The sequence below is a fragment of the Ranitomeya variabilis genome, chromosome 1, assembly GCF_051348905.1.
Source record: "Ranitomeya variabilis isolate aRanVar5 chromosome 1, aRanVar5.hap1, whole genome shotgun sequence".
NCBI classification, from domain to species: domain Eukaryota; kingdom Metazoa; phylum Chordata; class Amphibia; order Anura; family Dendrobatidae; genus Ranitomeya; species Ranitomeya variabilis.
This window is the reverse complement of record NC_135232.1, coordinates 575,969,976-575,996,319: the sequence shown is the minus strand read 5'-3', so window position 1 is coordinate 575,996,319 and position 26,344 is coordinate 575,969,976. Positions and strand designations below refer to the sequence as shown.

General features: G+C 43.4%; 1 protein-coding gene across 1 annotated transcript; it reads left to right on the top strand.

Annotated features, from left to right (window-relative positions):
• The first annotated feature begins 11,241 nt into the window (after positions 1–11,241).
• LOC143797502 (olfactory receptor 10C1-like) lies at positions 11,242–25,987 on the top strand. The gene is made up of 3 exons (XM_077281074.1): positions 11,242–11,251; positions 13,374–14,284; positions 25,853–25,987. Exons 1-3 carry the CDS (start codon positions 11,242–11,244, stop codon positions 25,985–25,987), a joined length of 1,056 nt encoding a protein of 351 aa, XP_077137189.1.
• Positions 25,988–26,344: the final 357 nt, after the last annotated feature.

Sequence of the window (26,344 nt, the reverse complement as noted above, 5' to 3'; positions counted from 1 at the left end):
CTAGATAGCAGAAAATAGGAAGGGAGCTGTGCGGTCAATAGAAAACCCTAAGAAAAATATCCACGCAGAGATTGCTCGAGCCCCCGCACCAACTAACGGTGCGGGGGAAGCAACTCCGTACACCAGAGCTTACCAGCAGCAAGAACTACATATTAGCAAGCTGGACTAAACTCATCATACACTGAAATCATATTGCAGACTGATGAGCAAAAAATAATCAAACAGAAACTTAGCTTCTCCAGAAGAGACCGAAAACGAAGATAATCAGGGAAGATCCGAATAGCACTGAATACATCGACAGCCGGCAACAAGTGGAGGTGAAGCAGAGCTAAATAGGAAACTCCCTAGAGCATAACGAGGCAGCTGATTAGCCACAGATTCGCAGGATAACAAACAAAGCCACCAGGGGGAGCCCAAAAACAAAACTCACACAATACCACGTGTGACCACAAGAGGGAGCCCGAAGACAGAGTTCACAACAGAGGACATTGCGATATATTATTAGAGAAAGCTTCAGAGCCTGGTCAGTTTAAAGGGCAATTCAACTTTCACATTTCTTGAAAAGTATTTAACTTTACAAATTACGTTATTAAGCAAAAAAATTGCATCCAAATGGCCTTCAGACTACTGCTTAATCAGTGGTTTTCTGTACTCTGCTTTTTTGCATTGGAAGTATAAAAACTGGCAGTGTAGGGAAAGCACGATTGTAGCCAGAGCCAGTGAGGTTAGTTAATGCTGCCTTGATGGCACAAAGTAGTAGTGCCTATTGTAGGAGACTAAGTGTGATTCTATTGAGCCATGAGTGTGATTCTATTTAGTAATGGTAAACTGACTGAACAGAGAACTAGTCTGAACTGGTACATAACCAAAAAACAACTTGCATAGCAAATAGATAAATGGCTGCACTCAATTGTACTAAAGCAAATGAATGTGTGATACATGAAATGTGAATAGCATAATGGTTTGTGAAATCTATGAAAAAACACATGAGATGCTTAGCACAAAATTTGGCCAAAAAATGTGAGCCCATCCACCAACGTCAAGGTAATCTCAAGAATCAGATGGGTCCCTGACCTAACTGCCTAGTGTGAACAATTACCTCTGGCTAATGTAATGGTAAAGCCTGCATTTATAGGAATGTTGGAACCTAATGTGTTTGGATGTAATAAAAATCACAGCATGGTGAAGGGCGGGGTGTTCAACTCAGAAAAAATAGTAGGAGGAGGATACCTGCATTAAATATGCACTCATAATTTGCCTCCCCCTCAACTGCTAGAGTTTCTACTTCCAGTGTAAAGTAATGGAGTACAGAGAAGCAAGACAAATAATCAAAAGAGTAAACTATTGTAACACCGGTAGGTGTGGATCCGCTGCACCACTGGCTAGGCTTATCCCATAGGGGTGTAGCACGGTGAGATACTTGATTCCAGCCCACCCAGTTGCTCTATGCTCATCCACCTGGGGCTCAGAACCGGCCTCGCCCTGGCCTCACATCAAGGAAAATAGAAAAAATTGGAATCTGGCTCAACAGGACTGGATTTACCTTTTCTTTTTCAAAAGAAATTATAGTGCATACAAAAGAAAAAGGTACATGGTCAACCTGACCCAGTCATGATTGGGTCATGTATACCATGTACATTTTTCTTTTGTATGCACTATAATTTCTTTTGCAAATAAAAAGAAAAGGAAAATCCAGTCCTGTTGAGCCGGACTCCATTTTTTTCTATTTTCCTTGGTGTAACAAGGTGGCATTTGGTGGAAGCCATGGGCGAGTCCACTAGGTCACAGTCAGTGAGCACCCCTTCCCCTTGCACATGAAAAGACAGTTCAAGTTCCAGCCCTGTAGCACAGTCAAATTACCTTCAGCACTCGGTTGCTCTCCACACAGGAATGGTGTTCTCCATATGCATCACACGGTATGCTCCGGCTCCAACAGTAGAAAACTTGTTTATTAAAGATGAAATAAAGGAGATATGACTTCCTGTGCTTTCCCTAGCAAAGTCTATCACAGCAGCAGCAGCTCCCATTCGGCTCCTGGGAGCTATCAGTCCCATGGTGGGCAATCCTGCGCAGCACTTTCTCACCTCCGGTGGTGTATTCTGCTCCCAGCAGGGGAGCACGTCTTGCCACAGCTAAGCCTTGCCAGGCTCTGGTAGAGAAGCTCTGTAAGCCGGCTAGTCCAGCCCCTTGATTACCTCTCCCTGCCCCTAAGCTTGTGCATGACAAACAGCACATCACAACATACACAGCATAAGAACAGGCATAACAAACAAAGCACATAGTAATACATGACATTATAGTCTAAGCATAGATGAACCATCCAAGTGGCTCATGGGACACACATGCCCGACATATATAGGAAGAAGAAGGCAGTTGAGGGTCCCCACCTCCTTTTTACACTCCTCCCTCTTAAAATATGGTTGTCCCCGACCATGTCGGCACCTGTGGGCATAAAACACCTCGCAAAACATCAATAACACCAATACAGTCTTTATTTGACAACAATGTTGGGTCAACAGTGACCTCAGCTCCACTCAGCTGGAGCCCTGCAACAAATAATTCACGTTTCTTTAATATGGGTCCATCTGACCCGGGTCCCTTGGCTCTTGGGACCCATTATAAACAACAACAGTTTAGATCTATGGGCCAGTTCTTTTCTTGCTCCGGGTAGCCAAACACAGGAAGTTACTTGAAACACATGGCCCTGTGGTCCATTAAGCAACAGTTCTCTTAGTCCTGATCGGGCTCGTTCCTTGGGTCCTCCTGCACAAGTTTTCTCCCTCCTCCCTCCTTTGACCAGATTACGGACTTACTAACAAATTTGTGTGCTGTGCTTAACAGCTAGTCCAAGGTTGAAATGGGGCAAAGTTCAAGGCAAAAAGAAGTCAGTTCCTGCAGCAGCTACATGCACAGTTCCTGGCAATCAACCCTCATAGTGTTTTCAGGCCCGTGATCCAGCAGGGGATGCCCAAATGTGGGCAAATGAACAGGGAGGAAGGGCAAAAACAACACTTTTCCTCTGTGACCATGTTGGCCACCACTGGCACCTAGTCCGTGTTCTATAAAGAGCTAACTGCCCTCTTAGAGACACAAAACAGTTTCTGTTTGTTATCCAGCAGGTGCAACCAGCACAGCATTTTTAAAGGGGTCATCTCATTTAATGCAAGGCAGCTGGGTGACATAGTGGGCCGCATTCGGATCCTGAATGACAACAAACGTATAGCCCAAAATACCCGCTTGAGGACAACTCAGCACTACTCTGGCAAACGGCCGACTCAGCAAACTTGGAGCCTCCTGCTCCCGTGACCTGCCAATGGTCACCGTTTCCTTTATGGAAACTGCAGGAGCTGCTGTCATTGCAAGCGATCGTCAGACACACGGCGCCTCCTGCGCCTGTTTCTCCTCGATGTCGAAGACCACTGTGACCGCCACAGCATACGTTCCTCAGGGCAAAAACAGGTGCGGGGACTGGGGTAAGGGTAAGCATCGCAATCACTGTGACTGCATCTGGCTGCGACGATCCTCCACTGCGGCTGCACGAACCCAGGATCACGGCCACGGCAGTCCTTCTTTCCACCACTTCCGCGTTCTCGAGTCTCGACTGCTTCTTCTGGCTCAGGGTCCTTTGCATCTGCGGCACTCCTGCTTCCTTAACGGCTGCTGCATATGGACAGGTAACTTACTAGGCAATGGCATCTCATTTCCTGTCATGCCATCTTGCTGTTCTGGGCTCCACCCATTCATGGGCAGAGTCGCTACCGACTGCTCCACCCGTTTCTTCTGGCCAGACTAGGAAGGTGACAGCTTCTTCTTCGCCCACACCCATTTTGGGCAGGCACTCTTCACAGGGGGATGCAACCTTCTTTCCTTTGTGCCAAATCTCTCACATGATGCCAACAAAAGGCAACACCCTCCTTCATTTTCGCGCCACTGACTTCTGTTTCCTGGTCAGTGTTTGGAGCCATCTTAAAGTCACTGTCAGCTACCATCTTTGACTCTTTCACAGCGGTCAACATCTCAAAATCACTGTCAGCCACCATCTTCAATTCCTTCACATTGGTAAACACTTCACAAAGCTTGAGAGTCTTCTCAAAGTCACTGTCAGCCTCTTGTCTGGTTCCAATGGTGAAAGGTGCCGGGAATGCCATCTCAGCTGCTCCCGCCCCAGTTATAGACCCTAGATCCTTCTCTGACAGTCTTAGGCTGCCGTCACACTATAGAAAACAGAGTACACGTCCAAACCTTTGTTGTAAAAAGGATATAAAAATACTTTTTATTGAACACAATTCATATATATGTAACAACAGAGTAACAAAAAAATAAATAACGATTCAATAAGGGAAAATTGAAAGCACTGAAAAGGCAGTGATAGCCCAGAGGTACAGCTGCAATTATTTCATATGTAAAGTGCAAAGTAGTGCATCACAGACCCAAGGTCAGAGAGGAACAGCGGGTGCCTATCATAAACCCTATAGTAGGGCCAACGTCAAGATAGCAAGCATGTATCTTGCACTAGATACCACCACCCACATCCTCCGATCTTACCCATCGTGCAGAGTACCAGGGATCACTGTCCACGCCCCAACGCGCGTTTCGCGTTAGGCTTCGTCAGGGGGCAGTGCTGTATAGTGTGTCAGACCAGTTTATATAGGGTCAGAAATCCTCCTTCATGTGCCACAAATTGCGGCGCATGTCCGACGTCGGTCGCACCGGGAACCGCATCACCCACTGCGTCCATCATGGCGCCGCTTTCCATACTAACGTCGCACCGACGTCAGTGGAACGCAGACGTCACTAGCGCGCGCCGCAGCGATGCCCCAGGATACAGACCGCGGCCGACATGCGCACTGTGGATACTAATAGGACACCTCCCATAATAGCGTAATTACGTCGCATGTCCGACGTCGGACGCACCCAGATAAACACCGCCAAAGGCGTCCATCACGGCGCCACGCCCCATACAACGCCGGACCGACGTCAGTGGAACGCAGACGTCACTAACGGGCGCCGAGGCGATGCTCCAGGATGAAGGCCGCGACCGGCATGCGCACTGTGGAGGCCAATAGAGTACCTCCCATAAAGACGTGACCAAGAGGTAAGTAACGCCCGGCAAACAAGACCAGCCTATTGCGAGAGTAAATGACCAAGGGGAAAAAAGGAAGAAGAAAGTACATAACTGTGAACAACACAATATCCGATTACCATGTTTAAGTCATAATGAAAAAACATAAGTCCCATAAAAATAATATATATATAAATATATACATATGCATATATACATGTACGAATAAATATATGTGCACACAAAACAAAATATATGATAATGCCATAAAAAGAGACATTACCAAAACTGGTCTAGATAAAGCAGCACGAGACAGAAGTGAGAAAGTGCATCACATAGTGCAAATTAGGGCTTTTATCAGTCCCCTAAATCATTAAATAAAACACAAGTGACATTAAATAATCCATAAATACAGATAATAAATATAAAGTGCAATATGTGATAGAACAATGAAAAAATATAAAATAATCCCCGTGAATCATCACAACAGGCAACGATGGAGGGCCTCCCTGGGATCCAATGCTAGAACTTTACACATTTTTTTTCTTTATCCAGAGGATTCATGATATTCACACATACTCAATACAAGGCAAGAAGCTGATAAAAAATACAAAATTAATAAAAGAAAAACAATTAGTATGACACAACTAACAAACACGAAAAATAAAAACAAATCTGGAACTGGTACACTATAAGAAGGAACTAAAACTCAATTGTTCATTTAGCCTATATGGGGCCATAGTATTCAGCAGACTGATCCACCTGCATTCGCATTGAGCCAATTTCTTTTTCAGATCACCCCCCCTGATGCCAGCACGCACTTTATCAATGCCCCAGACCCTCAAATACTTCGGGTTACATTGATGATGAAGGCGAAAATGTTTCGGTATTGGCTTTAAATTGTCCACATCCTTGACGTCCTTCGCACCTATAATGTCTCTTATATGCTCACGTACACGAACCCGCAATTCTCTTGATGTTAAGCCCACATATATCAACTTGCAAGTACATACCGCGTAGTAAACCACGAAGGTTGTACTGCAAGTGATATGTTCTCTAATCTGAAACGTTTTTTGGCCATCAGAGGACGCAAAGGATGTGGATCTAACCAGATTTTTACAAGCCAAACACCCGCCACACGGGAAGAATCCTTTTCTCTGTGGTCCAGCCTCAAAGGGGTCTGGGGTTTTCGCCACATAATGGCTATGTACCAAAATATCTGATATGTTGTTACTACGGCGTGCTGTCATCAGGGGCTGGTCAGACAAATGCTTCCGCAGCATCGGATCAGTTTGTAAGACCGACCAGTGTTTTTTTATGATGTTTCTCATCATATCCCACCTGTGATTGTAGGTGGATACAAAACGTGGTTGACTCTCCCACATACTGTTACTTTTATCCTTCTTATTACCGGCCAAGAGATCATTTCTCTTAGTCCTCTTCGCTCTGAAATAACCTCTTCTGATCGACCGGCCACTATATCCACGTTGTCTAAACCGCTCCCCAAGGTCCATGGCCTGCTCTTCAAATAGTTTACTACGCGGTATGTACTTGCAAGTTGATATATGTGGGCTTAACATCAAGAGAATTGCGGGTTCGTGTACGTGAGCATATAAGAGACATTATAGGTGCGAAGGACGTCGAGGATGTGGACAATTTAAAGCCAATACCGAAACATTTTCGCCTTCATCATCAATGCAACCCGAAGTATTTGAGGGTCTGGGGCATTGATAAAGTGCGTGCTGGCATCAGGGGGGGTGATCTGAAAAAGAAATTGGCTCAATGCGAATGCAGGTGGATCAGTCTGCTGAATACTATGGCCCCATATGGGCTAAATGAACAATTGAGTTTTAGTTCCTTCTTATAGTGTACCAGTTCCAGATTTGTTTTTATTTTTCGTGTTTGTTAGTTGTGTCATACTAATTGTTTTTCTTTTATTAATTTTGTATTTTTTATCAGCTTCTTGCCTTGTATTGAGTATGTGTGAATATCATGAATCCTCTGGATAAAGAAAAAAACGTGTGAAGTTCTAGCATTGGATCCCAGGGAGGCCCTCCATCGTTGCCTGTTGTGATGATTCACGGGGATTATTTTATATTTTTTCATTGTTCTATCACATATTGCACTTTATATTTATTATCTGTATTTATGGATTATTTAATGTCACTTGTGTTTTATTTAATGATTTAGGGGACTGATAAAAGCCCTAATTTGCACTATGTGATGCACTTTCTCACTTCTGTCTCGTGCTGCTTTATCTAGACCAGTTTTGGTAATATCTCTTTTTATGGCATTATCATATATTTTGTTTTGTGTGCACATATATTTATTCGTACATGTATATATGCATATGTATATATTTATATATATTATTTTTATGGGACTTATGTTTTTTCATTATGGCTTAAACATGTTAATCGGATATTGTGTTGTTCACAGTTACGGTATGTACTTTCTTCTTCCTTTTTTCCCCTTGGTCATTTACTCTCGCAATAGGCTGGTCTTGTTTGCTGGACGTTACTTACCTATTGGTCACGTCTTTATGGGAGGTACTCTATTGGCCTCCACAGTGCGCATGCCGGTCGCGGCCTTCATCCTGGAGCATCGCCTCGGCGCCCGTTAGTGACGTCTGCGTTCCACTGACGTCGGTCCGGCGTTGTATGGGGCGTGGCGCCGTGATGGACGCCTTTGGTGGTGTTTATCTGGGTGCGTCCGACGTCGGACATGCGACGTAATTACGCTATTATGGGAGGTGTCCTATTAGTATCCACAGTGCGCATGTCGGCCGCGGTCTGTATCCTGGGGCATCGCTGCGGCCCCGCTAGTGATGTCTGCGTTCCACTGACGTCGGTGCGACGTTAGTATGGAACGCGGCGCCATGATGGACGCAGTGGGTGATGCGGTTCCCGGTGCGACCGACGTCGGACATGCGCCGCAATTTGTGGCACATGAAGGAGGATTTCTGACCCTATATAAACTGGTCTGACACACTATACAGCACTGCCCCCTGACGAAGCCTAACGCGAAACGCGCGTTGGGGCGTGGACAGTGATCCCTGGTACTCTGCACGATGGGTAAGATCGGAGGATGTGGGTGGTGGTATCTAGTGCACGATACATGCTTGCTATCTTGACGTTGGCCCTACTATAGGGTTTATGATAGGCACCCGCTGTTCCTCTCTGACCTTGGGTCTGTGATGCACTACTTTGCACTTTACATATGAAATAATTGCAGCTGTACCTCTGGGCTATCACTGCCTTTTCAGTGCTTTCAATTTTCCCTTATTGAATCGTTATTTATTTTTTTGTTACTCTGTTGTTACATATATATGAATTGTGTTCAATAAAAAGTATTTTTATATCCTTTTTACAACAAAGGTTTGGACGTGTACTCTGTTTTCTATGGTATTTATCTATGTTTGCAGGAGTGTCCTTGTTATAGGTTGGTGATACGATCTCTATTGTCTTTGATACGCTTTACACATTGCTATGAGTGTGTGGAGGAGATCGTATCCTCTTTTGTCCATACTGGGCTGTATATATTATGCCATCACACTAGCAGTATTTGGTCAGTATTTTACATCAGTATTTATAAGCCAAAGCCAGGAGTGGAGCAAATAGAGGAAAAGTATAATAGAAAAATATGCACCACTTCTGCATTTATCACCCAATCCTGGTTTTGGCATACAAATACTGATGTAAAATACTGACCAAATACTGCTAGTGTGTCGGCAGCCTTAGGGTTTCAGTGCTGCTAGGTTAGACCCTGTCTAGTATGCCAAATGTAACAAGGAGGCACAAGGTGGTAGTCATGGGTGATTCCACTAGTTCACAGTCATTGAGCACCCCGGCACCTTGCACATGAAAAGACAGTTCAAGTCCCAGCCCTGTAGTACAGTCAAATTACCTTCAGCACTCGGTTGCTCTCTACACAGGAATGGTGTTCTCCATATGCCTCACATGGCACACTCAGGTTCCAACAGTAAAAAACGTGTTTATTAAAGATCAAATGAAGGAGATATGACTTCCTGTGCTTTCCCTAGCAAAGTCTATCACATCAGCAGCAGCTGCAGCTCCCATTCGGCTCCTGGGAGCTATCTGTCCCTTGCTGGGCAATCCTGGGCATCACTTTCTCACTTCTGGGTGTGTATTCTGCTCCCAGCAGGGGAGCACATCTTGCCACAGCTAAGCCTTGCCGGGGTCTGCTCGGGAAGCAGAAAATCACCTCCCTATAAGCCGACCCCTTCATTAACTTAACTCTCTCTGTCCCTAAGCTTGTGTGCAGCGCCCCAGAGTCTTGGTCGTTGCAGTAACGTCGCTCTGCCGCTAAGGGGAGTGATGTTACGTCTGATTGCACTAAAGGAGTTCACCTGATCAGGTAACACTCACATTACACTTCACACTCCGGCCACCAGGGGGAGTGGTTCTATCTAGTAGGCCACTCCTCACACTCTGGTAAAACTGGGGGTTGGACAGGTAGACACGGAGAAGTAATTGGGAAGAGCTAGAGAGAGGACCTGTCAGGGATGGGATCCTGACAGATGCCTAAGAAAGGACAAGAAGCGAAGTTTATTGTGCCGAGTGAGAAAAGCAGGAATACAGCAAAGAGGCAATAGAATACCAGAAGGAGTCATGCTGTAAGATAGAGGCAACATCTTTCTGAGGCGCAAACAGTCGGTGGCCGGAACGCCGAGAAAGTAAGAGACTTTAAGCATTACTTCAAACCACGGCAGGACAGCCAATTATAGGTTGGCTGCCTCACACATATCACCTAAGCAGACAACGGAGGCAGCTGCGGGAGAGGGGCGACTCTAGAGTCTCAGAATAACTCCAGGCCTACCCCGTCATACGGGTGCGTCCTGCCATATCATCTGGGGGACGGAGAGGACGAGCATCAGAGACAGACAGAAGCAGTTCTGAGGACTATCCTGGGGTGCTCAGCAGGGAAGGACTACAACACACAGGCGCTAGAAGGTAGACGCTGATTCCCACCTGTGAAGGGGACTCCTGATGTGCCTTCGGACCGGCCGGTCTCAGACAGCCCGGTCAACAGTGCCCTGGATTGGACTCAGAAGACTTCAGTAAAGAGGTAAAGAGACTGCAACCTGGTGTCGTCGTTATTTACTGCACCGCACCTCCACCACCATCCACATCTATTATTGTACGCCCCTCAGCAGGGTCACGGACCGGGTCTAGCCACCGTGACAACCCCAGAGCAGAGACTCAGAGGCCCGGTACCGGGTACCCCTCGGCCCTGCAGCAGTGGGGGCGCTACATGTGCATGTCAAACACAGCACATCACAACATACACAGCATAAGAACAGGCATAACAAACACAGCACATAGTAATACATGACATTACAGTCTAAGCATAGATGAACCATCCGGGTGCCGCATGGGACACACAAGCCCGACATATATAGGAGGAAGAAGGCAGTTGAGGGTCCCTACCACCTCCTTACAGGGGCATAATTGAATGACTACCAGGTATTCATTGGAGCACTTGATGGTGAGGATAGGATTTGCTGCCAGAAGTCACCAAGTACCATACCATCAGTAGCACCTGACCAGAGCATCAGAGTCACGGGTACAAGTTACAGGATGGTGGCACAAAGGCATAGTCAGACAGTCCAAAGTAAGGGTAGGCAGCAAAGGATCAGTAAACATAGCTGATGTCAGGAGAAGAGAGGTCAGACAGGATGGGTAAGCAAACCGGGTCAAAAATGAGAGTCAAAGTACACACAAACATAAATGGAATGTTAACAGACAAACTGACTAGGAATCAACATTTGGGCGAAAAATACAGAGTGAAATAGTCTGATACATCACCTGCTAACAAGTGAACAAGGCTGGGGGAGCAAATCTCTGCAAGAGAAGATGGTTACAAAATCCTGCAGAGTTTGCCTGCTCCCTTCTATGACTCACAACAAGCACAAGAAAACACAGAGCAGTGGTCAAGTACTGGATGAAGCAGAGCAAAACACATGCTGAATAGGGCAGCACTTAGAAGGCATGCAAGAGGCCGGCATAACAACTACAGAGTATTATGTGGTATGGAGGTTACTTAGAAGTTGTTTACTGGGCCGAAGTTAAATTACTTAAAATAGTGGCTTCGTAGGTGGTGAAACGCGTATCGAGGCATAGCGTGTCTCACAGACACGGCGGCACACAGAGAGTACCATGTCGCAAGGTAAAGTACCTTATTTCCATCATGACTACTGGCATTGTAGACATACCTAAATGCTAGCCTTTTATAGAAACTGCATTTTTTTCACTGGATACCGGTATTGATTTTCTGAGCTCACTAACTGCCACTAATCATTCAGATTTTTACTTTGTTTTAAAGCGGCCACGCACTTTAATCGAGCACTTAGTGAACTATGCAGCCTCGGAGTATAGCTAATAGTCTGAACTATCATTAGGCATGGCAATTAACTATAGAGAGCCAGGGAATACTTATCGCCACTAATTGTATATGACTACCTATTATAGTAAGTCATAAGTTGGATATTTTTATCATTTTTGCAGTCTGCTTCTCTATATCTTGTGTGCGGCTGTGCACTTTGAGACACGTCCATTTTCTCTAAAATTTGGCACCAATCTGTGTAACCTCTATGGTGCCAATAGGTTTTTAGCTGCATTTTTCCCATGTATGCCGCTTTTGTAATTTTGTCCTATTTTTGCGTATTATTATATGTCTAATAAAATGTAACTTTTGCATTATATTAATCCCCTCTAGTTGTTTTGCGATCTTTGGGACACACATTTACAATATGGGCTTCAAGCGTGTCGCCCATTACTATTTTGACTACAGAGATTTAAGATTGCGTCGCTCTTTTTGAGCAATTTTTGGGTATATACAGTGTGTCACTATTAGTTTTGGCAAAGTCTAAACTGGAATGTAGAGAATATGCATTCTACATGTCGAGCGCCTCTAAATCCCTGGTCAAGTTTAAATATTAGCATACCTTCCAAGGTTTGAGCCCAATACTGGTACACGTCAGCCCTGCATCTGGGATTACACTGAAACTTCACAACAACGCCCCAAATCACCAACAAAATATTTTATGAAATATATTTCTTAATTTAAATTTTTTATACTAGGAGCTTCTTATTTTCATTTCCAACACTACATTATATTAAAATTTCCTGCAATCACAATATACATTAATGGTTTTCTCGTAGTTATTGTGTAAGTACAGTATTAACAGAAGTTGAGCACTTTCAGCAAACTTTTTTTCTAGGTTCTGTGCCAGGAAATGTCACTGTCCCTGGAGTTTCACATCTAACTTCAATTAATAAACATAAAACAGAAAAAATATATATAACCTCTCATACATCATATTTGTCTATTATTCACAAGCTATGGACTGAAAAAAATCATAATATATCGAAGATATCCCAAGAAGCCGGTACGTTCTCTTATATATTTTATCTTTCATTTATCATCAAATATGTGGTAATGAAATATAATATTACCACTCATAGACTTGACCTTTTATGTATTGGAAAAGAATACGTTTTATGGAGATTTTCAGTTTTTGCAGTCAAATTTTGTTTTTACATGTACACTTAGTTATAAGTATTACTTTGTAAAAATTGTATAACTTATATCTACCATCCATTCATGGTCTTAATTAGAAATGTGCAGATCGATTTATTAGCTCAGGTCTATTGGCCAGGTCAGTAATCTCTGGCCCCTGAATGGAGGCTTGTGAATTTCTTACCTTCTGAGATGCCTGACTTTTGATTGGCCGGGTTGATGCAACATCATCATTTTGCCATGATGCCCAGACGACATTGAGTCAGCCCAGCTAATTAAAAGCCAAGTTAAGGATCCCAGAAGGTAAAATGTTTGCCAATCTTTTTCCAGTGGTTAAATAGAACTGAACTGATTGATGGACAAGAGTCATGTGAATTGATCCGTCCAACTCAAGCCTTAATGTAATCTGTATAAGTGTTTATATTAATCCATGCCCTTTGAAAATGTTTTACAAAGTCAGAAAATGTCTTAAATGCAGTGTCCATAGAATTCAAAAATTAAATAAATCCCCCAGAAGAAAATCTTTCTTTACATTAGTTCTTAGACATGTGTCCTGAGCAGAAGACTCAGGTTTATTTCATTTACCATGTTTAATTCATCAATTCATCAAAAATTGGCCGGTGGTTCCAATTATATTTAATCTGAAATGAATGGTAGACCTTGGAGATTTGGCATATTTAGGTTTTAATGTAGAATGACGAAAATCCTGATGTTTGCTGTTTTTCATCATATTGAAAAGTCTAAGCAGTTCATAACTGTTTCTTGTCAGATTTCATTTTACTGCAGATGGAAGAGTTTAGCAATACATCAGTGAAAGAATTTATTCTCCTGTCATTTTCCAACTTCAATGAATTCCAGGTCCTGTTTTTTATTACTATATTGATCATGTATCTTGTTTGCATCTTTGGGAATCTTCTGACGGTAATCTTAGTTGAAATTTCATCTTCTTTGCATTTGCCAATGTATTTCTTCATTAGTGTGTTTTCAGTCTCAGAAATGTTGTTTGTGTCTATTACTGTCCCAAAATTGTTAGTCAATCTTATTGTAGCTGAGAAGTATATTTCCTTCACTGGCTGCTTTCTACAATTATTTATATATAGTTCACTTGGAGCAACTGAATGTTGTCTACTTGCTGTGATGGCCTTTGATCGAGATCTGGCCATCAACATTCCTCTCCGCTATGGAAGCATCATGACTCATAATCTTTGTGTCAAGTTGGTCATAATTCCATGGTTCTTTGGATTTGGCATGGGTTCAATCCCAACTTTGTTCATGGTAAATTTGAACTATTGTGGCCCCAATGTCATAAACCATTTTTTCTGTGACTTGGCTCCATTGCAAAGTTTATCTTGTTCCAATCCATTCAGAAGTCAACTAACCACCACTATTAGTGCAGCATTTGGTTGTGTTGTGCCTTTTATTTTTATTATGGCTTTTTATTTCCATATTGTTTATGCAATCTCAAAAATCCGGTCCGTAGAGGGGAAAGCCAAAGCTTTTTCGACATGTTCTTCACATCTGATCGTTACCAGTCTTTTTTATGGAACTATCATAATTGTATATATTAGACCTCAAACCAGTCAATATGATAAATATCTAGCTCTTATATACACAGTAGTGGTTCCATTTTTGAACCCATTTATTTACACTTTGAGGAACAAAGAAATTAAGATAGCGCTGGTAAGTATAATACATAATCACCAATTTCATCAATGGTCACCATGATCCACAAAATCCACAAATATCTTTAACATTTTCCCACATTGAGGCAATTGGTGGTTTCTGTGATTTGAAGTGATGAAATATGTTTAGTGGTTATACCCAAGAAGGATATACACAGTGTCTTGGAAAAGTAGTGATTCGCTGAGAACCTGTTCACATTTATTCATGCTACACCCACAAACTTAAATGTATTTTATTGGGATGTTATGTGATACAAAAACAAAGTAATATGAATTTGTGAAGTGTAAATGAAATGATTCCTAGTTTTCTAAATGTTTAAAAAGTATACACTACCAATCAAAAGTTTAGGGTCACTTAGAAATGTCCTTATTTTTGAAAGAAAAGCACATTTTCTTCCATTGAAGCTAACATTAAATGTTTCAGAAATACACTCTATACATTGTTAATGTGGTAAATGACTATTCTAGCTGCAATGTATGGTTTGTAATGCAATATTTTCAAAGGTGTATAGAGGCCCATTTCCAACAACCATCACTCCAGTGTTCTTATGGTACTTTGTGTTTGCTAACTGTGTAAGAAGGCTAATGGATGGTTAGAATACCCTTGAAAACCCTTGTGCAAGTATGTTAGCACAGCTGAAAACAGTTTGGCTGATTAGAGAACCTTTAAACCTGACCTTCCTTTGAGCTAGTTGAGAATCCGGAGTATTACATTTGTTGGTTCCATTAAACTCTCAAAATGGCCAGAAAAAGAGAACTTTCATGTGAAACTTGACAGTCTATTCTTGTTCTTAGAAATGAAGGCTATTCCATGCAAGAAATTGCCAAGAAACTGAAGATTTCCTACAACGGTGTGTACTAGTCCCTTCAGAGGAGAGCATAAACAGGCTCTAACCAGAGTAGAAAGAGAAGTGGGAGGCTCCGCTGCACAACTGAGCAACAAGGCAAGTACATTAGAGTCTGTAGTTTGAGAAATTGACGCCTCACAGGTCCTCAACTGGCAGCCCCATTAAATAGTACACGCAAAACACCAGTGTCAACATCTACAGTGAGGCGACTCTGGAATGCTGGCCTTCAGGGCAGAGTGGCAAAGAAAAAGCCATATCTGAGACTAATAAAAGGAAAAGATGAATTTGGGCAAAAGAACACAGACATTGGACAGAGGAAGATTGGGGAAAATGTTATGGGCAGAAGAATCCAAGTTTGAGGTGTTTGGATCACACAGAAGAACATTTGTGAGACACAAAACAGCTAAAAAGATGCTGGAAGAGTGCCTGACACCATCTGTCAAGCATGGTGGAGATAATGTGATGGTCTGGGGTTGCTTTGGTGCTGGTAAAGTGGGAGATTTGTACAAGCTAAAAGTGATATTGAATATGGAAGGCTATCACTCCATTTTGCAACTCCATGCCATACCCTGTGGAAAGCACTTGATTGGAGCCAATTTCATCCTACGACAGGACAATGACCCAAAGCACACCTCCAAATAATGCAAAAAATATTTAGGGAAGAAGCAGGCCGCTGGTATTCTATCTGTAATGGAGTGGCCAGTGCAGTCACCAGATCTCAACCCCATTGAGCTGTTGTGGGAGCAGCTTGACCGTATGGTACGCAAAAAGTGCCCATCAAGCCAAACCAACTTGTGGAAGGGGCTTCTGGAAGCTTGAGAGGAAATTTCTCCAGATTACCTCAGCAAATTAACTGCTAGAATGCCAAAGGTTTGCAATGCTGGAATTGCTGCAAAGGGAGCATTTTTTGAAGAAAGCAAAGTTTGAAGGACTAAATTATTATTTCAAATAAAAATCTTTTTTTTCTAACCTTGTCAATGTCTGAATTAGCTTTTCAAATCATTTGGCAACTCATTTGATTAATAAAAATATGAGTTTTCATGGAAAACACAAAATTGTCTGGGTGACCCTAAACTTTTATACGGTAGTGTATATCTGAAAATTGAGATGTGCATTTGTATTCAGCCCCCTGAGTCAATACTTTATAGGACCACCTCCCTTAGCAAATACTGCTGTAGGTCTTTTATTTAAAGACAGAGGTCGCTCGGTCGCTCTGTCTTCCCAATTTAAACTTGGCTCAGATCTCTGTACTCTCTCTCAGCAGGTCTCTCTACTTGCCTCACTATGCACACACTATTTCACTTGGAATATCTCAACCCTCCCCTAACATTTTGTGGCACTGTGTCTCACTTGCATAACTGCGGCAGAAGACAAAAAAATCCAGCATCTGCGGCATGTTGGTGAGTATATTAAAACATGACTCTTAATGTCACCACATTAAAACAAAAATGGATTTTAATCCATAGTCCTGTTGTCAGGACTAAGAGCGTGTGAGCGCGAAATGCGTAGACCTGTGTTTCATGGGTTCTCCACATCCATATGTTTTTTTTCCATTTTAAATTATTATTTTTTTAATATAACAATAAAAGTCATCTTTGAATACACTCACATGCCGCGGATGCTGGATATTTTTGTCTTCTATTGCAATTACTACCCAGAAGCTGGTGTGGAGTCTCCATCCACCGCCCTTCCATTGAGGCATTATTCTACATTTGGTGAGTTGATATTTTCCCCTTTCCTTTTCTATTTTTTTCACTTCCACAATGCTTACTCTCATGACAGAAAATGGTTCACAGTACAACTTTTTAACATATTTAACATTGTTTTGGGGACTTGAATCTACAATCATTTGATCACTTGTACTCTATACAGCAATGCCACCGTATATAGTAAATAATTATCTCCTATGAAGCTCAGCCATGGTCTTATGTGGACCTAAGTCATAGGGTTGTTCAGCACACACCTGGCTGCCATGGTAAACCATCGGTTCTCCGCAATTACAAAACAAGGGGCCTATGGGAACCAGTGTGAACTCACAACTGCAACAGCTCTGTTTAAATGCTGCAGTCAGAGATGACAGATGGTAAACAGCGGTGGTAAAAAGCTCAGCTCCAGTCTCGGTTGTTCGACATAGATGCCGGCTATGTATTATAGCTTGCATCTCCTGCATGTGGAAGGAGCTTAGCTCCTGAGCTCTTTCCACACCTACAGACCGCTACCCTGGATGTTTAATCATGTCCTAATGCAGAATAGAAATAAACATGCTAAAAAACTTGTTTACTTGTAGCCTTACATATTGAGGTTACATTGATATTACTAAGGCTGTGCATGTGCTGAAGAGCTTGAGACGAGTTGGATACAGTCCTAGGGGACACCTGAGTGTCACACACTTTTTAAGGACAATTGGAGGTTTTGTAATATTCTCAATTCACACCAAATTAATTGGGAAGCAAATATAATTTCTTGAACAAATTCACAAAAGTTGACAAACTGTAGATTTACACAATTAAATATTAAATATCGTAACATTACTTACATCAAAACACAGCTTCTTATAAAGACACATACTCATCTGTAATGGTGGTATTACTTATTGTAATGGTGGTATTACTCCATACAAATGCTTCATCAAAGGCCTTACCCCTCAAAAATGTTAAATGCATGTTTAAATTTAAAGAAGTCACAACTTTTTGACTTCCCGAATATTTATAACATTACTAAATATAAGGATGTAGTTTTTGTTCTCTTACTATAAGTAGATATAATGTAGAATATTATGCAAGAATTAAAAATAAGACCTGAAGATGAGCATTTTAATCTCTGTTTTGGCCTTGGCAATGTTTTCTCTAAACATCATACCATGTGGTTATTTATGGCACTGCAAGTCAACCTGATATGATTCATAGATAAATTTATTTATTTTCATACCAACATACTTTTATGTCATGCACACATTTATTGAAGGTAATCAAGTTCCTTTCCATTGCAATATGGCACATGCCTATGTACAAAGACAATATCGCTGCATCCAGATAAACAGTAAACCAATGGGATGACTGGAGATGCAAAGCTGTTTTGGCAAAGACTAAATATGATATAAGTTTAGCACAACAGAATTATATAATATTTTACCTTACACTGCTAATTCATAATAAAAACGCTTTAAAAAATACATTTGACAGAATGTTTTCTTTTCTTAGCTGTTGTCATAACCTTAAGAGGGGCAAGTTCTTCTTTTATTTGATACTATTTTGAGGGCGCACAGTTATTTAACACTGACAGTATGTGTTGAGTTCCCACCTCTGCACAGGGGGAATCTGAAACCATTTTCACAGCAGTCTCCCATTTTTCTCCAGCCGCAGTGGAGCCTGTTCAGCAAAGACATCGGTCCCAGCATCTAGTTCAGGCTAATACTGGATGACTGGTTATTGTTGCTCTTCCAGGCTCTGTCTTTGTAGCCAGCAGTGATTAGCTGCGAGCAGATCTCTCTGGGACTAAGTCCTGCTTTTCTCATACTGAGCATGCCCACGGGACGACCTCCCATTGGAGGTCGGGGGTCACATGCTCAGGTCCTGTTGCGGCTCCTATTAGTCCATCTGAAAGGTCTTGTAGCACTGCCCCTATAAAAGGTTTGCATGGCCGCTCGGCCATGAGCTAGTGTACATTTAAAAACGTGTGTGTGTTGATGAGTGCAAGTCGTTCTTTAATCATCCCCTCCCTTATGTATGACTGCTCGCGTAAGGTGGATGTCTGCTATCTAGCACCCGGCTGAGCTATCAGCACAATAACACATGAAACAGCGTCTAATTGCTGTGACCGCCAATGTGGTTCTGTGCGCTATTAGAGCGCTTTCCTGACCCAAGTCTGGGTGGTTAGTGGCATCTGCCAGAGTGGCACTGCTCGCACTCTTGTGCATTTAAGTTACTTTCTCAGTTACTTTGATACCCCAATTGTGGTGTCGAGCGCAAGAGGTCTACACGAACTCTAATCCTGAGTCCTGGGATAGAGTTCTGTGACTCTCTGCTTGCGCTCTTTGTGCGGTACCGCAGCCCTGTGACGCAACAGAGTTCGCTTCCTTCATACAGGGTGAAGCTAACCCACATCCACATTGTACCGCCATATAGTCCGTCATTACTCAGCAGCAGGTTCCATCTCTGCATGGTGGACCCTGGGCTGTGAACGCACCTGATACCTTCTCTCTAATTATTTGGTGCATTCCGCTAGCCCTAACAGTATGTCCCCTTTTTTGAATGTGGAATTACAAAATATGTTTTTCCATAATTTTTTTAAAAGCAGGATACTTTTGCTTTACAATATGGGTTGTTATGGTTGTTAACCGTTATCGGCATTTTTAATGGATATCTATAATATAACGTGTAAAGTACCCTGCGCAGTGTGGCTGAAGTCAGAGGGGCGCATGCAGAGGTAATATAATATATACTAGATGTTTCCAGCGAGCTAACGCTCGGCACGCTCATTGCTATCTAATTAACTCTGCTGGTGATAAAACTAAAGTAAATACTGACAACATTCAATAGCGCTTACGCAGGTGGTAAATTAACTTAAAATGAAGTTAATAACAATAGTGTGGTGATGTGTTGGGGCGGGATTATGTGTGGTAACGGGGTGGGGGCGGGATTATGTGTGGTAATGGGGTGGGGGGTGGGATTATGTGTGGTAATGGGGTGGGGTTATGTGTGGTGATGGGTGGGGGGGTGGGATTATGTGTGGTAATGGGGTGGGGGGGCTTTATTATGTGTGGTGGTTTGTTGGGGGGGCGAGATTACATGTGGTGATGTGTTGGGGGCGTGGGATTATGTGTAGTGATGTGGTGGGGGGCGGGATTATGTGTGGTAATGTGGTGGGGGGCCTGGATTATGTGTGGTAACGTGGTGGGGGGGCGGGATTATGTGTGGTAACGTAGTGGGGGGCGGGATTACTTGTGGTAATGTGGTGGGGGGCGGGATTATGTGTAGTAACGTGGTGGGGTGGCAGGATTATGTGTGGTGATGTGGTGGGGGGCAGGATTATGTGTGGTGATGTGGTGGGGGGCCTGGATTATGTGTGGTGATGTGGTGGGGGGCGGGATTATCTGTGGTAATGTGGTGGGGGGCGGGATTATGTGTGGTAATGTGGTGGGTGGGATTATGTGTAGTGGTGTGGGAGTGGTATTATGTGTGGTGATGTGGTGGGGGCGGGATTATGTGTGGTGATGGGGTAGGGGGTGGGATTGTGTGGTGATGTGGTGGGGGGCGGGATTATGTGTGGTGATGTGGTGGGGGGTGGGATTATGTGTGGTGATGTGGTGGGGGGCGGGATTATGTGTGGTGATGGGGTAGGGGGTGGGATTGTGTGGTGATGTGGTGGGGGGCGGGATTATGTGTGGTGATGTGGTGGGGGGTGGTATTATGTGTGGTGATGGGGTGGGTGGGTGGGATTATGTGTGGTGATGGGGTGGGATGGTGGGATTATGTGTGGTGATGGGGTGGGGGGCGGGATTATGTGTGGTGATGGGGAGGGGGGCGGGATTATGTGTGGTGATGGGGAGGGGGGCGGGATTATGTGTGGTGATATTTTTGTGTGGTGATGGGGTGGGGGCGGGATTATGTGTGGTGATGGGGTGGGGGTCGGGATTATGTGTGGTAATGGGGTGGGGGGGATTATGTGTGGTGATGTGTTGGGGCGCAGGATTCTGTGTGGTGATGTGGTGGGGGGGCGGGATTATGTGTGGTAATGGGGTGGGGGGGCGGGATTATGTGTGGTAATGGGGTGGGGTTATGTGTGGTGATGGGTGGGGGGGTGGGATTATGTGTGGTAATGGGGTGGGGGGGCTTTATTATGTGTGGTGGTTTGTTGGGGGGGCGAGATTACGTGTGGTGATGTGTTGGGGGCGTGGGATTATGTGTAGTGATGTGGTGGGGGGCGGGATTATGTGTGGTAATGTGGTGGGGGGCCTGGATTATGTGTGGTAACGTGGTGGGGGGGCGGGATTATGTGTGGTAATGTGGTGGGGGGCCTGGATTATGTGTGGTGATGTGGTGGGGGGCGGGATTATGTGTGGTGATGGGGTGGGGGGGTGGTATTATGTGTGGTGATGGGGTGGGGGGGTGGGATTATGTGTGGTGATGGGGTGGGATGGTGGGATTATGTGTGGTGATGGGGTGGGGGGCGGGATTATGTGTGGTGATGGGGAGGGGGGCGGGATTATGTGTGGTGATATTTTTATGTGTGGTGATGGGGTGGGGGGGCTGGATTATGTGTGATGATGTGATGGGGGTGGAGCTACTGTGCAGGGGGCGGGATTAGCGAGTAATCACAATGCCTCTTATATATATAGATGGCAGTCCAGTGCTTTGAGGTGAGAGGAAGGGGGACGAGGCAGGAAGAGGAGTCAGCGTCTGCGCATACTACAATTTCCAGTGCCATTTTAGGCTGGTTTCACATTTGCATTTTTTGCCGCTGCGTTTTAGCGCAAAAAATGCATGCATTTTTTTTCCTATATTTAACATTAAAAACGCATGCGTTTTTTTTGTATGCGTTTTGCCGCGTTTGACGACGCATGCGTCTTTTCTATGCTTGCGTTTTGTTGCAGAAATGCAACATGTAGTAATTTCTAGAGGCGTTTTTTTGCCGCAAAAAAATGTAATGCTGTCTATGTAAACGCATGCGTTTTTAAGCACATGCGTTTGGTTGCGTTTTAAACGCATGCGTTTCAATAGAAAAAAACAAGAATACACACTGATAAGCCACCCCCCACCATCAAGGTGATAAAGGGATACAAACCCTAACCCAACCCTAGGGATCCTAATCCTAACCCTAACTCTAACCCTAACCCTAGCTATTTCTATTTATAGTGGGTTTTCTAGATGATTTTGATGATTGGCAGCTGTCACACACTTCTCAGCATGCGTTTCAAAAACGCAAACGCAGGAAAAAACGCATGTAAACGCGTCAAAACGCCGCGTTTTTATTACCGCATGAGAAAACGCATGCGTCTAAAAAACGCAGCGTTTGCACGCGTTTACATGCATTTTTTTCACCACCTGCGTTTGCGTTTTAAACGCTGCGTTTTTAAACACAAATTTGAAACTAGCCTTATTTAAGAAAAATTCACACACACCGTGTCTTCAACAAAATGGGACTGAATAGTATGGTATACACACTCGCCAACTCCGATGGCATTTTATTTAAATTTTTAACACAGTTGACGCACCGCAGGAGAGCAAGGGAAAGGTGAATAGGAGTGTTTATTGTTTTTGTACGCCAAATGCAGTGGGGAGAAAATTAACTTTATTCTCCCCACTATCATTTCACTTTAGTCATAGGTTCGGGGTGATTCAGGTTCAGTCATTGCTCTGAGAATAGAGAACTGCAGCTGTTATCGCACACTTGGCCCTAACTGACAGCTGGCCTCAATGTAGAGGGAGTGTCAGTCAGGAACTGGGGCACGGTTATAGCGGCCGCATACTATACTCAGAGCAATGACTGAAACAGAATGATAAAGTTCAAATTCTCCCCAGTGCATTCAGCTGTGTGCAGGCACCAGACAACATAATAACACTATTAACCTGAAGATTAACCCCATATCTGCTGGTTTTTAGTGTTATTTCTGGTGACAGGTTACCTTTGATTTTATAGTACAATACTTCAATAAAATGGCGTCGGGTCAGCAAGTGCGCATACCACATTCGGAGCCATTTTAATTAAGACATTGTGTATGTGAATTTGCGCCTTAAAAAGGATTATGCTGGAAATGTACCAATAAAAATGCTCACCACTCGGGCATTGAACAGGTTCAAAAGCTAGTATATATATATATATATATATATATATATATATATATATATATATATATATATATATATATATATATATATAATAATATATTGTGTATATATTTTATATATATATATATATATATATATATATTGTGTATATATATATATATATATATATATATATATATATATAAAAATATATATATATATATACTAGACTGTGGCCCGATTCTAACGCATCGGGTATTCTAGAATATGCATGTCCCCGTAGTATATGGACAATGATGATTCCAGAATTCGCGGCAGACTGTGCCCGTCGCTGATTGGTCGAGGCAACCTTTATGACATCATCATCGCCATGGCAACCATTATGACATCTACGTCGATACTGTGCCCGTCGCTGATTGGTCGAGGCAAATTCGTGGCAGACTGTGCCCGTCGCTGATTGGTCGAGGCAACCTTTATGACATCATTGTCACCATGCTGTGCCCGTCGCTGATTGGTCGAGGCAAATTCGCGGCAGACTGTGCCCGTCGCTGATTGGTCGAGGCAACCTTTATGACATCATTGTCACCATGCTGTGCCCGTCGCTGATTGGTCGAGGCAAATTCGCGGCAGACTGTGCCCGTCGCTGATTGGTCGAGGCAACCTTTATGACATCATTGTCACCATGCTGTGCCCGTCGCTGATTGGTCGAGGCCTGGCGGCCTCGACCAATCAGAGACGCGGGATTTCCAGGACAGACAGACAGACAGACGGAAAAACCCTTAGACAATTATATATATAGATATGTATATATGTATATATATATATATACTGTATATGTTTGTATGTATATATATACATATATATGTATATATGAATATATATATATATATATATATATATATATATTTTTTTTTTTTTTTTTCGTATGTATGTATGTATATGCCTAGCGGCTTTAGATCAACGTATGATTTTGGGATGTGCGGTTCATGGTCTTTTTTTTTTCTTTTTGCACATAGCATGTACTTGTCTCTTTTTTTGGACCAGCACTCCTCCCATTTGGCTCAGGTGATTTTAATTAGCAGGAGACTGCAAAGTAAGGGGTCTAGCCCATTTTGGCTCTCACTGAAGAGCTGGAGGAAGGTGAGTTGAAATGCTCCCTTCATTTTGGTGCTGGTGCTGTGTGGCGGCCATTGTTGCTGTGGCTTTGTGCTGGTGGGGCAGCGCGGTCTGGAGTCTTGGGGACTCAGTCTCGCAGCATGGGTGCTGTGGGGCAACAGGCCATCCGCCCTGCTGGTGCATGGCCGCTGCGGCGGTGGTCGCCGCACGGCTCCACTCCGTTAGGGCGTTAGGACCCACTACGAGGTTTGCCGTGAAGGGGCAGTGGGCTTCATACAGTCTGATCAGAATGTTAAACTGAAAACCTCATGTTCAGTATTTAAATTTTTGCCTAGCGGCTTTAGATCAACGTATGATTTTGGGATGTGCGGTTCATGGTCTTTTTTTTTTTCTTTTTGCACATAGCATGTACTTGTCTCTTTTTTTGGACCAGCACTCCTCCCATTTGGCTCAGGTGATTTTAATTAGCAGGAGACTGCAAAGTAAGGGGTCTAGCCCATTTTGGCTCTCACTGAAGAGCTGGAGGAAGGTGAGTTGAAATGCTCCCTTCATTTTGGTGCTGGTGCTGTGTGGCGGCCATTGTTGCTGTGGCTTTGTGCTGGTGGGGCGGCGTGGTCTGGAGTCTTGGGGACTCAGTCTCGCAGCATGGGTGCTGTGGGGCAACAGGCCGTCCGCCCTGCTGGTGCATGGCCGCTGTGGCGGTGGTCGCCGCACGGCTCCGCTCCGTTAGGGCGTTAGGACCCACTACGAGGTTTGCCGTGAAGGGGCAGTGGGCTTCATACAGTCTGATCAGAATGTTAAACTGAAAACCTCATGTTCAGTATTTAAATTTTTGCCTAGCGGCTTTAGATCAACGTATGATTTTGGGATGTGCGGTTCATGGTCTTTTTTTTCTTTTTGCACATAGCATGTACTTGTCTCTTTTTTTGGACCAGCACTCCTCCCATTTGGCTCAGGTGATTTTAATTAGCAGGAGAGTGCAAAGTAAGGGGTCTAGCCCATTTTGGCTCTCACTGAAGAGCTGGAGGAAGGTGAGTTGAAATGCTCCCTTCATTTTGGTGCTGGTGCTGTGTGGCGGCCATTGTTGCTGTGGCTTTGTGCTGGTGGGGCGGCGCGGTCTGGAGTCTTGGGGACTCAGTCTCGCAGCATGGGTGCTGTGGGGCAACAGGCCGTCCGCCCTGCTGGTGCATGGCCGCTGCGGCAGTGGTCGCCGCACGGCTCCGCTCCGTTAGGGCGTTAGGACCCACTACGAGGTTTGCCGTGAAGGGGCAGTAGGCTTCATACAGTCTGATCAGAATGTTAAACTGAAAACCTCATGTTCAGTTTTTAAATTTTTGCCTAGCGGCTTTAGATCAACGTATGATTTTGGGATGTGTGGTTCATGGTCTTTTTTTTTCTTTTTGCCCATATATATGTATATATGAATATATATATATATATATATATATATATATATATATAATATTTGTATATATATATATATATGTCCAAAAAAGAAGGCAGCACTCCATTTTCCATATAACTGTGCAGAGATTAATCAGACCACATGTCTGTGCAGCGACGTTTCGGCTCTGAATGAGCCTTTCTCAGGCAGTGGTTACATCAGCTGTGTGCATATTTATACCTTTTTAACATGATCCTTAATAGGTGCCATTTGTGTTCAATAAACTGCAATACAATTCTAAAATCCTTCACATGTTCAATTTGCCCTCTAGTGATATCTTTGTAAAGTGCATATGTGTTTTTGTGTAAAATAGGTTATATATTAGTAAACTAATCCATCCAAACATTGTACTGTATATATTATGTTCATATTCCACTTGTTCTTACCCCCAGTGTGACCCGCTACTAATGGAGGACAGCATTTTTCTCGGCGTTCCTACGATTCAACTGCGCATGTCCAGCGCGTCATATAACTATGTCGGGCTGCCGGCCAATCCAAGTATCAGAATTCTGATCCTTCTCATTTAAAGAGTGTGCTGTGTTTTCATGACTATGAAAATTGTACATTCACACTGAAGGCATCAAAACTATGAATTAACACATGTGGAATTATATACTTAACCAAAAAAAAGTGTGAAACAACTGAAAATATGTCTTATATTCTAGGTTCTTCAAAGTAGCCACCTTTTGCTTTGATGACTGCTTTGCACACTCTTGACATTCTCTTGATGAGCTTCAAGAGGTAGTCACCGGTAACGGTTTTCACTTCACAGGTGTGCCCTGTCAGGTTTAATAAGTGAGATTTCTTGTCTTATAAATGGTGTTGGGACCATCAGTTGTGTTGTGCAGAGGTCTGGTGGATACACAGCTGATAGTCCTACTGAA

What these genes read in the sequence shown, in the direction of transcription:
- LOC143797502 (XM_077281074.1), top strand. An exon ending in AAGAAATTAAGATAGCGCTG is followed by an intron (nt 14,285 to 25,852) that starts GTAAGTATAATA and finishes TCTTACCCCCAG; the next exon opens with TGTGACCCGCTACTAATGGA.